The sequence below is a fragment of the Aplysia californica genome, unplaced genomic scaffold (genome assembly GCF_000002075.1).
Source record: "Aplysia californica isolate F4 #8 unplaced genomic scaffold, AplCal3.0 scaffold00404, whole genome shotgun sequence".
In the NCBI taxonomy this organism is placed as follows: Eukaryota; Metazoa; Mollusca; class Gastropoda; order Aplysiida; family Aplysiidae; genus Aplysia; species Aplysia californica.
This window is the reverse complement of record NW_004797674.1, coordinates 258,510-273,289: the sequence shown is the minus strand read 5'-3', so window position 1 is coordinate 273,289 and position 14,780 is coordinate 258,510. Positions and strand designations below refer to the sequence as shown.

Here is a 14,780-nt window from a genome sequence, read left to right as displayed (position 1 = left end):
CCCCCTCTCTCTCTCTCTCTCTCTCGCGCGCGCGCACAGTTTCTATCTCTCTCTCGCTCTCTCTCTCTCTCTCTCTCTCTCTCCCTCGCTTTTGGGGCAAGAATTTAAGTTGCAGTGTAACAATTAGAACAAAAATGTCGATGTAGTATGGCTTATAATTGAGATATCAGTAGGGAATTTATATACATAGCAGAGTAGAAATTATGTCTGCTGTTCAATAATTTCTTTATGGAGTGAAGTGTCAGATACCTAAGCTTTTGGTGCAAGAACAAGTGCCTCTTTCCCCATCTTAGCCCCACATTCCTACTTTTTTCACATTCATGAACTAACAAACTATCCATTTATTTGCAATTTACTTGAAAGGGAGGAACCTCCAAAGACTCAGGCCTACTGCTCCACCTGTGACCGCTATTTTAAGAACTCCTCTGCTCTCAATGGACACATGCGTTGTCATGGTGGTTTCTTGAAAAAACCTGGGAAGGTTAGTATTGGTTCAGTACCAGTCCAAGTCAGCAATTGGTTGTGTGCCTGAGGCCTGACCTCAAGAGACATAATGTGGTCTTGCATTGATACTGTCCATTGTGATTTATACTTTGAGTTTCATTTGAAGTTATCACTTCAGATTTAGGTAGTATTTTAACTCAAATCTTAAAGTTGCAGTTTTCATACTTCATTAGGTTGATTGCTCCAGTTGTTTTCTGGTGATAGTACTGATTCTTTTTAACTTGGTGTTTAGCCATTGTTTTGCAGAGAAAGGAGTTAACAACACAACATGTTGGTGACAATGATTTTCTGAAGTAAGCAGCCAACATATGGACGTTTGTTTGACTTCTCAGATCTACAGTTGAGCTATTCCACTTAAAAAATATTTTGCTGCATCTGTAGTTTTATCATTAAGCATTTTTAGCATTTCATATATTCTTTTTTTTTTTGGTGGTTATTAATTCATCTTTACCTAAAAGGGCCTTATAATAATAAAAGATGTGCCTGATTCAAGTCTTTTTTCTTCTATTTTATGCAGTACCAAACTCAAATTTCTCCGTTTTTCTTGCACAGGACAAGGACGGGAAGAAATCCCCCATGAGAAAATCCACCGCCCCCTCTGACATGGGCCCCCCACTGCGTCGACCACCCCACACGTCTACTCCGTCTCCTCAGCCTGGAATGGCGCGCAACAGTCCCACAATGCCTGGCGCCAGCTTCTCCCCGTCTGCTCTGGGTCCCCTCACCCCCACACAGACTTCGGTAGAGTCCCCCTCGGGTATAGAACTACTGAACACAACTTCTGCTTCCGAACAGCTAACCCAAAACGTGAGTGATGAGAAGTTTAAATGTAGGCGGAGAGGCATCTCATAAATGCACCGTTTTGAACGCTTAGCAGCAAAAGTTCCAGTTTTTTTGGATAAATCAAGTTTTCTGAAACTTTTCAGTTTCTGCCCTGTTTCAGGGTGATCACTGCAAAAATAATATGGATGAAATAGATTTCTTAGGCATGATCTCTAGATTTTACGTCTTGGCTTGAGCATTTCTATGAGGTCTGGAAAAAACAGATTTTTAAAAATACTCAGATGGCACCTCTAATAACAGCTCTAGTTAAGTTACATATAAATAGTAAGTGTTAGTATAGGGCAGGTTTTGCACGTGGTGAATAGCAATGGCATCTTGTTGAGCCTACTGAGCTTTTTAGGACTCGTGATCATCAAGTATTTCCTGAAAATGGCAGACAACAGCGATTTATAAACAAATTATATTAGGAATAAAAGTTCTAGTTTTGACAAACATGGAAAGTCAATATATGATTATTTTTCTTTGACCACTTGAATTTTAAGATATTATTCCATTAAATCTGGCTAGAAAAGTGTTCATGATGTTTTTTATCCCTTTCTTCCACTCAGCCCCAGTTTTCAGTGGAGCCCAAACTCCCTCAGCAAAAGCACAGACAGCTTCAGGAGCAGCTCTCTTCTCACATACTCAAGCGCAGGATCTCAGGGGAACAGCAGCAGCGGCGACAGCAGCAGCAGCAGCAGCAACATCAGCAACAACAACAACAGCAGCAGCAGCAGCAGCACCAGCACCAGCTGAAACAACAACAGAACCAGCAGAATCAGCAGCTGCAACAGTTACAGTCAAATCAGGAACAAATGAGACTACTAGAGGAACATTTCACAGTGCAGCAGCAACAGCAGCAGCAGCAACAACAAGGCTTACAGGTAGCTTGTGGAAGATAGACGAGAGATTAAACTAGCTTTTCTTTTTACACCTGTCCTCATAAGTACTGAAGTGTCTTATGCTGCTGCAAAGAACGAATGCCAAAGACATCTCTCCCCCACTGTTTTTAAAATGGCACTGGGGCCAAAAGGTATACGCTTAAAGACTCCTGGATTAACAACAATAACATAAGGGCTGAAGTGCATTGTGTGTTTAACCCTCTGCGTGCAGGTTGTGATGACTCATACCTCCCTTCCGCGCGCATCGCGACCACCTGTCGTGATCCGACATGAGTGTAGAAACTATACTGCTGACATTATAATAACCATTTTTTAAACTGCTGGTGACTGGTTGGGAGGTTTTTATCGGCAATTTTCTGGGATATTGTTTACAGTTTTCAAAATGTCGGATTCGTCGGCTGATTTAAACTCAGATTTACCCAACATTTTTCTAGAATCGGACCACTGTGATAAAGAGTTAGAAGGATTAGGTCCTCAAATAAAAGATTTAGATCTTCATGTGAATGATGGGGATATCGTGTCGTAGATCTAGATCTAGATCTAACGAGGTTAAGCCCAGAACGGGACGTCGATATTCCTGCTGATCCCCAAGCAGGCTGGACTAAAAATGATAAGGATTTTGATACCAACAACAACAACAACATTATTAAAAAACACATCTGACCAGACATAAGGGTAGTTCATTGTTTAAGACACATTTTTTCCTGTTATTAGAAATTATGATAAATAAGAAAGATATGAGCTTTTTTTATAGCCATTTTGAAAATTAGCATTTTTCTAAAATAAACCTAGCACTGAAGGAAAGTAATGGTAAAAATGGCTTAGCGCTCAGAGGGTTAAGGGGTGCCACTGTAAGGTCCTACTTCTTGTCTTTACTTCTAGTGTTTCTGATCGTCGGTCTTGCTCTTTCCCTGTACCAAACGACTGTTACTGTGCCCATGTTCTTCTTTATTCTTACAAAAGCAAACAATAGTACCCCTGGTGTGGCGTACCCCTTCTGCTTCTTATCAGTGCTACTATTGTCTTTATTTATTCGTGCTGCGAAATATGTCATTTATTTTTATGCTGACTTTCTGTTTTCTATTATGTGACAACTGAATCACTGAAGTATAAGTAGTTGTTTTTGTTGCGATTGTACAAAATGTAGTTAACTTTCTTCTTTCGTTGTCTTTTCTATGCATTCAGCTTTTGAGTAATTGTTTGTTGTTTTTTGTTGGGGGTTTTTTTGGGGGGAGGGTGTCAGATTATGGGAAGACATTTCAAGTTTTTCACCCATGCTCAGCTTTCTGTTTTTTGTCACCTCTTCACCTCTTTAAATCTTTTGTCACAGGAAGTGATTTGTGATATATATATTGACGGAAATAGATATATACAAAAATAGCTTGGGTTTATATCTAAAAAACAAACAAAAATGAGTGTGTTTGGGAGTCTGTCTTACTTTGAGAAGATTATTATTCTCTTGGAATTATAATACCAAACAAGGAAAATAAAATGTGTAGTGATATTTTTAAAAAATGTTTGTTTCATTTCAATTTTTTTTAAACCTCCCCCCCCCCCCCCTTGTACCTTCTGACCTTCCCTTCCTTGGAACGTCGTGAACAGCTGCTGCCTGGTCAAGTGGTGAACTCTGTGTCCAATTCGATGGGGCTAGACGTGGGAATGTCAAAACCTGCCTCACCGCAGCAAGGGGAGCACATACAGAGGCTGGTACAGAGCTTCCAACAGGTGAGTTTGTGTTGTTGGGGCTGGGGGAAGAAGGGGGCGGGAGGGGATCACGTGAGTGTTGATGGTGTTGGAACCAATGTGGTGGATGGGTGCTCTAGTGTGGTTTGCTCCTTCTTTCCTATCTAGTGGCTATCGTCCTTATCTCCCCTCCTTCTTTCTTGTGTTACTCCCTTGTAATACCTCTAATCTGCGGCTCTTATTTGACCTTATTGTGTTGCAAATGCCGTAAAAATGTTACTAAAACTAAACCAATGTGATGGTTAAGTGAAAGATTGTCCAAAAAAATGTCTTAATGATATTAATTGAATATTGTGGCTGTCATATAAAAAAATGATGTAGTCCAATTTTTATTTTCTCATAAGTGTCATTTAATTGCCCACATTGTCCCTGAAAGGAGGCCAGTATATTGGTCTTTTCTGCTTATAAATGTTGGGTGTTTTTTTTTCTTTTGTTTGTTTATTTATTTTTAAAGAAGTTTTAGGTCTGTGCTGTTTATTCCTATTCTGCATTATTCATACTTTCTAGCTTTCTTTTTATTTGACTTCATGGCCAGCTATGTGTCTTTGTCCTGTATGTAATGAATATTCTTTTTCTTTCCTAAAATGTGTTTTTTGTGTTTGCATTATGACGGTGCTTCTATGGATTGGAGATAATGTTATGTGTAGTTCTACTTAACCCTTTCCTGTTCACATTTTGTGCCATCAATGGTCATCCATTTGTGCAACTCCCTGTGCACTTAACAACCTCAGGGGGTTCTCATGTATTTTTGCTCTGAGTGGAAGTAAAAGTAAATTTTGGCTGCTGACACCCACTCTGACAAACTTACCTCACTAGAAATGAAAAGGCTTAATGTCGATGATTGATTTTTCCCATGGCTAAGCCTGCCGTGAGGCAAATCTCGTGAGAGAAACAAGTGGCATGTTCAGCCGGGTTTTTTTTTTAACCAGGCAATTTTTGGCCAAGTTGAAAACGTGCTAAATTTTCAACAGGAAAGGGTTAAGTGGGTTTTGTACTTTTTTTTCTGAGCTGGAGGGGAAAAGTGTTTGCTGTTTTTAGTTGACGTTTAATTCCCGGCATCTCAGGTGGAAGAACTGCATCGACAACAGCAGGAACTGCCAGAACTGAGCGCGGAGGAGTTAGAGCAGATTCGCCTGCAGCACAAGCTCCTGGGTCTACCGCCGCTCAATCCCAAGCAGGTGCAGTTCCAACTGCAGGAACAGCACCAGCAACTTAGGCAGGCCCAGCTGCGCGAACAGCAGATTCAGCAGCAGCAGGAGCAGAGCCTCCAGCCCATGGAGGCGGGAACTCTGGTGATGGCGGCCTCGCCTCTCGATCAGGGCTCGCAGGGTGCGGCCAGCATCGCCGCTCAGCCCGGAGGCGCTCTGGTGCAGCTTAACGGCCCCACCTCGGAGTCAGACGCCCGTGCAACGGCCTCTTCTCTCCCGCCCCAGGCCCTGCAGCACATTCTGGCTGGCCTTGACCCCTCGGTGGTCACCGCGGCAGGTATCTCTGTGGCTGACCAGCAGCAGCTGTTGGCTCAGCTTCAGAAACAGCCACTGCCGCAGCAACAACAGCAGGAGATGGTCGGCGTGCAGATGCAGTCTCAGGGCGGAGCCATCACGTTCAGCAGTCAGCCAACTCTAGTCTCTGGGCTGCAGGTGGGTCTGGAAGTGTTCTTCCCGCTGCGCTTTGTTGTAATGATGATAAGAAGAAGAACAACATTAATAACCTGGGCAAACCCAGAGAAACGTAGTGGGTGGTTGGCGGGTGCTCTGGTGTGGTTTGCTCCTTCTTTCGTATAAAAAAATTTATCGTCTCTAGCTCCCCTCCGTTTTTGTGTTTGTTACTCTCTTGTAACACCTCTAATCTACAGCACTTTTATGACCTTACTGTGTTGCAAGTGCCGTAAAACTCTTTATCATTGCCTTTCTCACCCTGCACCAGGGTATAGGCCACGGACAAACACCTTCCACCTTTCTCTATCCTGGGCTAGCCTCTTGATGTTATTCCATGTCTTCCCACTTTTCGTAAAACTTTTACTAAACATAAGCTAGAGAAACTTATTTTGAAAACCTTTACAAATGGGTGACAGGGAAGTGCCGTGGTAATTTAGGATTTTTTAAAAAAGGATCTGAGCAGGGAAGTGAATGGAAAACTATGGTCACCAGGGTCTGTTTCAGATCTGGCACTTAACGATTATGATAGCCTATATCCGGCTAAACCAGCACCTGGACATGGATGGCTGGTGCCTCTATAAATAAATCATTGATGGTCAAGGGTAGACTATATCCATGCTCTACACTAACTGCCACACAACTCTTACTAAGTCTAAATCAAAGCCTGGTTATGACAGCGAATATCCATGCTCCACCACATGTGCTGTTGGAAGTCTCACTAAATCTCAATCCAAGCCTTCCTTTCTTCCTGCTCTTTTACTCTTTTTGTTTTGTAAAGAAACGTTTGTAGCATCATCTTCTCTGCGTGTTTCTTTTCTCAACTTGGTGGGTGGTTGGCGAGGCTCTGGTGTGGTTTGCTGCTTCATCCCTATCAAACATCTAATTGTCCTTATCTCTCCTCTTTCTTTTTGGTGTTTGTTACTCCCTTGTAACACCTCTTTGGCACTTATTTGACCTATGTTGCAAGTGCTGACTGCTAATGAATACGTTTTGTCTTGCCTAAAATGTGTTTTTTTGTGTTTGCGTAAATGATGGTCCATCTATGGATGGGAGATAATGTTATTTGGAGTTATCCCTTGGCATCATTTTCTCTGCATGTTTCTTTTCTCAACGTGGTGGGTGGTTGGTAGGCGCTCTGGTGTGATTTGCTCCTTTTTTTTCTATCGAACATCTATTCTGCCATAAGCTGACAAAACACCTTATTTTCCTCACAGCAGTTTCAAGAAAAAGAGTGGGGTTTTTTTTCAGCTTACCCATTGTGAGGCAGGGTGACGGAATCAGGCTCTCGTCAAAACAATGAAATCGAAGAAAACAGCAGTTTTTTCCCTGCTTAGCAATTTTTATCAAATTTTTGTTTTTTGGATCAACACCTTTTATGTCCATTTACAAACACATTACTTTGAGGATTTCACCGAAAACGTTGATTAAAGGCACAAAAATATAAATTTTCAGATTCCATAAACTCTCCAGCTTTGGAATTTACCAAGCTTTGGCGGCCATTTTCTCCCTAGTTTTACCTCTTAAATCAGATGACCCCCCACCTCCTTCAATCCAAAATATCTCCACTTCTATTGAAGATGGATGGGTAATTTTTTCATTGAAAGCAAGACATATGAACAAGCTTTAAGATGATATCAATAACTCAATATACCCAAGAATTGGCGAGAGCCTGATTCCACCAAGCTGCCTCACATTTAATTTAAAAATAAAGTGATTCTAAAAGTTGAATTCTAATTTATTCAAAAAGTAGTCACAGTTTCCTATGATTTTTTCACATATGTGATAATGATAATAATGAAGATCATTTCTATAGCGCCCACTCCCGTGTAAACACAGCTCTAGGCGCTTTACATAAATGCATGTACCAACAATATTTATGCACACGACACTCACACCCACACACACACACTCATACACACACACACACACACACACACACACTCATACGCACACACACACACACACTAACACACTAACACACTCACATACATACAAACACATACACACACACACACGCACACACACACATCTACTTGTTTATCTCACGCGCACGCTTACACATCATTACGAAATGAGCTCATACATATATATAATAAAATGATATACACAAGGCAATTCGCAAAATACATAAACGGAAACTTAGTCATTTACATAACATTGTGCTGAACACGAATCTACTGACTTAAAAATGATGTTATTAAATGTGTCTTTAGATTTTAAAAATTTAGACTCAGATGTTCTATGTCTCAAGGGTTGGGGAAGAGAGTTCCCAACTGATGGAGCAAGGTGGGCAAATGATCTTTCAGCTAATTTTTTACCCCTTTTTCTAGGAACTCTTAAAAGATACTGATCACCTGATCGTAGTGATCTAGATGGAGCTGGTCAAGCTTTCGATGTAGCAAGTAAAAAATTTAAGCGCCAAGATGAAAAAAGGCGTTTTGGCAGCTTACAGCAGTATCTCTCCTCTGTCTTTTTTGTGTTTCTTACTCCCTTGTAACACCTCTAAACTTCGGCACTTCTTTGACATAACTGTTGCAAGTGCCGTGTAAAACTCTTACTTAAGCAAAAATTTGTTCAACTCGCAACACACATCACACTTTGTCCTCTTCAGATGGCTGGCAGGTGCTCTGGTGTGGTTTGCTCCTTCTTTCCTATAAAAAATCTATCATTTCTATCTCCCCCCCCCCCCTTCTTTTTTTTGTGTTTGTTACTCTCTTGTAACACCTAATCTTTGGCACTTCTATGACCTTATTGTGTTTCCAAGTGCCGTAAAACTCTTTCTACAACAAAACTTTCCTCAAGCTAGAGAGGTGAGCAGAGTAAGCCTGATTCCCTGTAAGGACTTCTCTGTTGACATCCACCCTTTGGCGCTCATATGACCTTATATTATGCAGTTGCGAGCGCCGTAAAACCTCTACTAAAACAAAAACTTAACACAAGACGCTTTGTCTCCTCCAGGTGGGCAGCCTCCCACAGATCCTCCTCCAGCCGCCTGACGCTGACGACCTGAGCGGCGTCCCGACCATCTCCATCCCAGAGGCGGTGGTGCTGGGCGGGGACGCCGCTGACCACCACCAGCAGCAGCAGCTGCAGCAGCTCCACTCGGGGCTGATGGATGCCACGTCGCTGGACCCTTCGGTGACCGCTGCCGTCTTGGCAGGCAGCGACGCCCTTGCCCCACCCCACCTCGGCCCCGCCCAGCTCCAGTCCTCCAACAACAGTAACATGCAAGGCTTCATTGGTCTGCATAATCCTTCTGCTCAACATTTAGAGGCCCTTCCGTCACAGGTGGGTGCACATATTTTTGGGGGTTTTTTGTTAAGTGTTTTACGGCCGGCGCTCGCAACTGCATAAGGTCATATAAGCGCGCGGGACACATTAAATATTTTCAGTTGGTAGGAAATGTTGAATTTTACTCGAGTGGTGACGGAAGCCTACTCTTATCAATTTTTGACCACCAGGGGATTTTTAATATGCGCAACTTGCACACAGGACTGCCAAGATTTTTCACCCTGGTCCGAGAAGGTATAGATCTTTCCTACCAGAAGATCAGGGGTGTGGCTGAAAGACAGCAATAAGAAGGTGCCAAGGAGTAGCAGTAGAAAGGCTGCAGACAGAGTCAGGAGCCCAAAGCAGGGGGTGAAGGGGTGGGGGCAGAAAGTGGAGACGAAAGCAGACGACAGAATATTGCTAGAGAGCAAGAAAGGAGGTTAAAGGAGACAATTTTTGAGTAGATAATTTGAATGACAGGTGAACACCTTAACCTCAAGGCCACGAGAGCCCCCACATATTGTTTGATTCTAGATTATTTGTGTGGAGATTTAGAAAATGATACCTGGGCTTATAATTGTTTGAATTGAAGATAAGACATTCAAAGTAAGGTTAATATTTTTCCTTATTTCTTTCAATTGATTTCATGATTTATACCCTTTAAATGCATTAAGTAAAATATCACGCTTCGAAGTCCGTGTAGAATTATTATGTTGCTTCTCTTTAGCAATTGAGACGGTTTTAACAGAAATAGGACCCAGGTGATGAATTGATAATTATTTATAATGGATAAAAGTGGGCCACCTTCATGGTCTGGAAATAATAAAAAACAATTATACCATCACATGTATTAAGATCTTGTGATTCATTCGATGTAAGAATTTTCTTGAAAGGATGAAAATTAGAAGAGAAAATAAAACTTTTCTGTATTGGTGAACTAAAATTTCTACTATAGTCTGTATTGGCCTATTTGTTTTGCTGTTTTGGTTTAGGCCCCTTTGCGAAAAAGTTGAAAGAATTTATTTCGACAAGTGAACACTTTTCCTAATGGACTCTCAGCCTGTGGTAAGGGTAGCTCCAACACAGACAGTGTATTCACTGAAGTGGACATTAGAACAACCTACTCTCTGGACACTTTGTTGTCAGTTCCACCTCAGAGCCATGTTTACATACCTCCAAGTGTTATGAGGAGACTCAGAGAAAATACTTAAATAATATACCAAAAACAAATAGGTCATAAAGAGAGGTGAAAGGGAAATAGAAGTTAGAATACCTGAGAGAAAAGTGAGTTTCTTTTCTAAGAGAAGAAAAGTGTGAAGCACCGACTTGTCCATTAGTAAAGCAGACATTTTCCAGGAGTACAGCCAATAGATACAGAGGGCTTATATATGTCAACGTTCAATATTGTATAAACAAAGCTGAAAATAATTGGACCCTAGATAATCTACTACCGTGACATGAAATTTGACCATGCATCATTTGAGGCTGTGTACTTTAGTCAGTGTTGAGCGCTATTTAAATGCTATATGTCATTTTCATTATAATTATCCAGGGAGTGTTTAAAAGTTGTTTTGCACCCTGTTGATGGATAAAGGCAACTTCCCGTACGGTATTTGCTGCTACGCATTTATATTCCCTCAACATTGCAAAAGAAAATAAAAAATACTCTTTTTGGACATGATTGAAAACATTCTTTAATATATTTTTCAGTTAAATAGCTAGAGGACAATTTTGAAGTTGTAATGCAAGATTGCTTCTTGGGTTATTTCCTACCTTGTACAGATTTTCTCACGGAATGCTTTGTTTGTATTGCAGCCCCAACTCGGTTTCACTCAACTCAGGGAAAACAGCGTGACCCAAGGCAGCAGCACTCGCATCAACAGTATCAGCAGCAACAGCAACACCACTACCGTCAACAACAGCATTCAGGCTGAGGCAAGCTCGTTTCTCAACTCCACGGCCCCCACTCGCAGCTCCCAGATGTCCAAGTCCTCGTCTCCGTCCAGCACGGCATCGCAGAACACGGACGCGGCAGTGGCTCAGATTTTGAGGAACATCAGTCATAGTCTGGCAGCCAGTGCTGCGGGGAATGCCCTCGACTCCACCACTGGGCACCAGACTCTCTCAGAAACTGGCACTTCTTCTGTGGCGCCGTCGCCTGCAGTTGCCATGGACTCCACAGAGATGCGTCGTGGATCCAGCGGTTGCGGTCTGCCTGGGTTGAATAATTCTCTGAACCTGCAGCCTTCCTATCCGTCATATCAAAGCTACTCCTCTTCGTTCTCGAAACCGTTCAAAGACTCAATCAAACAAGATGTGATGCTTTCTTCCACGGTCACATCGGACGGGAACCACCTGTCTTTGTCGTCATCGGACATCCTGGCCAGAGATGATGTGCCTTGTGCCCCAAGGCCGGCCAAAATCCCCAAGAACGATGCAGCGAGCAAGCGGAGACTGTCCGAGGACCTGGATTCGCACCGCAAGAGCTCCACCCTTTCCAGCCTGCATCGCTCTCACACGTTGGGGGTCAACCCGAACTCGGTTCTCGTCTCACCCCTAGAAGTGGAAGGTCTGAGCCCGGGTAGGGTTCGAGTCCGCAGTAAGTCGGGCGATATCAACAGCTATAAAGCACTGAGCACGAAAAGTGCAGAGCACTCGTCTGGCCGGACACTTAGTCTGACTGAAGACTCGTTGTACCGTGGGGGCCGACGGTGGGATGGGACATTCATAAGGGATGGGAGAGGGTCGCACCAGGACCACGATCTTTTTACTCAGTCCGACGGTGCTGGAGTGTTCAGGAACCCCGGCCATCTGCCTAGCCCACTGAAAATCAAACGTAAGCATCGACCGGCGCCTCTTTACATCCCACCTCAGTTTGGAATCTTCCAGAGCCGTTTGAGGTCTCCTCGAGTCATTGGCAAAGATGGCCACCTCACGACGGAAAGGGGTAAAGGTCACACACCGCCCCCGTACACCCCTCCGCCTATGTTGAGTCCTTTCAGAAGCGGCTCGGGATTGTTTTGCACTCTCCAGTCGGCTCCTCCCATCACGCCCAAGTCAGCTCCAGAGTGGGGCAAAATCTCACTCAGCCGAAGAGGTGAGCGCTTTTGTTTCTTTTGGTCCTAGCATAGTAGGTTGAGCACTTGGATAAATCAATGTGTGGTGTTCTTGAAATACTCTTAGTTTGACAGCCTAAAGATTTTTTTCTAGCAATTGCCTTTTATAATAATAATATTATTGGGGTTTTTTGTTGTTGTAATAAATTGCTGAACTTGTTGAAGTATGCTTTGTAATCATATTCTGTTCAATTTTATTTCCAGAGAGAACTTTTCAAATAGACGTTTTTACATAGGCTTTACAATTTCCAAGGCAACGGTTTTACAATTCTAGAGCTCAGGGAAGACAAGTCTTCTTATTTTGTACCATTTGATTAACCTTTTTAAACCACAGCATAGAATAAGTAGGGTTTAAAATTGCGTTTGGTTAAAAGATATCAGTTTTGTTGGACTTTTCATTTTCAAATGAATGCCTTCTCTTTTTAAAAAAAATAAATAAATAAAATTGGGTGTTTTTTTTGGTTTTTTGTTGCTTTTAAAGAAGTAAAGGGAAAGTACAGATTAGTAGTTCTAGTTAATGTAGCAGGGGGGGTGATGAGAAGTCCACAGCATCATCAATACCTTGGGGGTTGTTTTTTGCTTTTGCAGGAAGTCAAAACAGTGCAAAGCTTGAGAATGCGGAAGAGCCCTTTGTCGGCCAAGCTGAGGAAGCAGAGCCAGCTACAGAGACAGAGGCGTATGTTAATTTTTATTTATTTTACTCTCTGTAGCTGCTCAGCGTCATGGTTTTATAATGGCACAGTGGAGGGAATTACTTACTTGCAAGTTTGTTAGTATTGAAATTCCTATACGAATAGGATAGGTATTTGTTTTTTTTTACAAATTAGAATACCCTTTAGTTGAACTTGATATCTGGGAAAGAATTGAAGTTATTAATCCCTTGTAGATGTATATGTGTTGAATATATTTTATCTACCTATATGTCAATTCTTGTGTATTTCACACCAAGACACATTCTAATGTTGTAAATGATCGGCTTATCTTTAATGACGTTCAAAGCATTTTGGCTGCAAGTACATGGAGCTGCCATCTTCAGATATTTGTTAACTCGTATTGCCATGTCTGTTGATAATTTATATGGTACTTGCTACTTGACTGTCATTGATGATAATGTTTGCCTTTCCTCCCCAGTCACATAAACCTTGGTCCGGAGTATCAGGCTGTGTTGCCGGAGTTGAGAAGTGAGTGAGGCTCCTTGTTTTTTTTTGCTGGAATAATAGAGTAAAAGGAATTTGTTCTTTTTATCTCCTGTTGTGTTAACTTTTATGCTGCTGCATGATGTTTCTTGTCTTGTTTTTGTTTGTTTTGGGGTTTTTTAAGCTCCTGTTGTTTTTACTTTAGTGCAGCTGCATTGTATGTTTGTTGTTGGTCGTTCGTTTTGTTTGGGTTTTTTTTTCTTTTGTTTGTTTATTTATTTTTAAAGAAGTTTTAGGTCTGTGCTGTTTATTCCTATTCTGCATTATTCATACTTTCTAGCTTTCTTTTTATTTGACTTCATGGCCAGCTATGTGTCTTTGTCCTGTATGTAATGAATATTCTTTTTCTTTCCTAAAATGTGTTTTTTGTGTTTGCATTATGACGGTGCTTCTATGGATTGGAGATAATGTTATGTGTAGTTCTACTTAACCCTTTCCTGTTCACATTTTGTGCCATCAATGGTCATCCATTTGTGCAACTCCCTGTGCACTTAACAACCTCAGGGGGTTCTCATGTATTTTTGCTCTGAGTGGAAGTAAAAGTAAATTTTGGCTGCTGACACCCACTCTGACAAACTTACCTCACTAGAAATGAAAAGGCTTAATGTCGATGATTGATTTTTCCCATGGCTAAGCCTGCCGTGAGGCAAATCTCGTGAGAGAAACAAGTGGCATGTTCAGCCGGGTTTTTTTTTTAACCAGGCAATTTTTGGCCAAGTTGAAAACGTGCTAAATTTTCAACAGGAAAGGGTTAAGTGGGTTTTGTACTTTTTTTTCTGAGCTGGAGGGGAAAAGTGTTTGCTGTTTTTAGTTGACGTTTAATTCCCGGCATCTCAGGTGGAAGAACTGCATCGACAACAGCAGGAACTGCCAGAACTGAGCGCGGAGGAGTTAGAGCAGATTCGCCTGCAGCACAAGCTCCTGGGTCTACCGCCGCTCAATCCCAAGCAGGTGCAGTTCCAACTGCAGGAACAGCACCAGCAACTTAGGCAGGCCCAGCTGCGCGAACAGCAGATTCAGCAGCTGCAGCAGCAGAGCCTCCAGCCCATGGAGGCGGGAACTCTGGTGATGGCGGCCTCGCCTCTCGATCAGGGCTCGCAGGGTGCGGCCAGCATCGCCGCTCAGCCCGGAGGCGCTCTGGTGCAGCTTAACGGCCCCACCTCGGAGTCAGACGCCCGTGCAACGGCCTCTTCTCTCCCGCCCCAGGCCCTGCAGCACATTCTGGCTGGCCTTGACCCCTCGGTGGTCACCGCGGCAGGTATCTCTGTGGCTGACCAGCAGCAGCTGTTGGCTCAGCTTCAGAAACAGCCACTGCCGCAGCAACAACAGCAGGAGATGGTCGGCGTGCAGATGCAGTCTCAGGGCGGAGCCATCACGTTCAGCAGTCAGCCAACTCTAGTCTCTGGGCTGCAGGTGGGTCTGGAAGTGTTCTTCCCGCTGCGCTTTGTTGTAATGATGATAAGAAGAAGAACAGCATTAATAACCTGGGCAAACCCAGAGAAACGTAGTGGGTGAGTGGGTGGTTGGCGGGTGCTCTGGTGTGGTTTGCTCCTTCTTTCGTATAAAAAA

At 42.8% G+C, this 14,780-nt stretch overlaps 1 protein-coding gene across 2 annotated transcripts in view; it reads left to right on the top strand.

The window, feature by feature from the left end:
* LOC101864701 overlaps positions 1-14,780 on the top strand; it is a 34,915-nt gene that overhangs the window by 9,130 nt on the left and 11,005 nt on the right. For both annotated transcript variants that reach the window (XM_005104096.3, XM_013085765.2), the window contains exons 8-16: positions 364-481; positions 1,057-1,311; positions 1,896-2,210; positions 3,831-3,953; positions 5,036-5,611; positions 8,588-8,917; positions 10,715-11,996; positions 12,604-12,691; positions 13,147-13,196. In XM_005104096.3, coding sequence (XP_005104153.2) covers positions 364-481; positions 1,057-1,311; positions 1,896-2,210; positions 3,831-3,953; positions 5,036-5,611; positions 8,588-8,917; positions 10,715-11,996; positions 12,604-12,691; positions 13,147-13,196 — 3,137 coding nt within the window. The remainder of the gene's footprint in view (positions 1-363; positions 482-1,056; positions 1,312-1,895; positions 2,211-3,830; positions 3,954-5,035; positions 5,612-8,587; positions 8,918-10,714; positions 11,997-12,603; positions 12,692-13,146; positions 13,197-14,780) is intronic.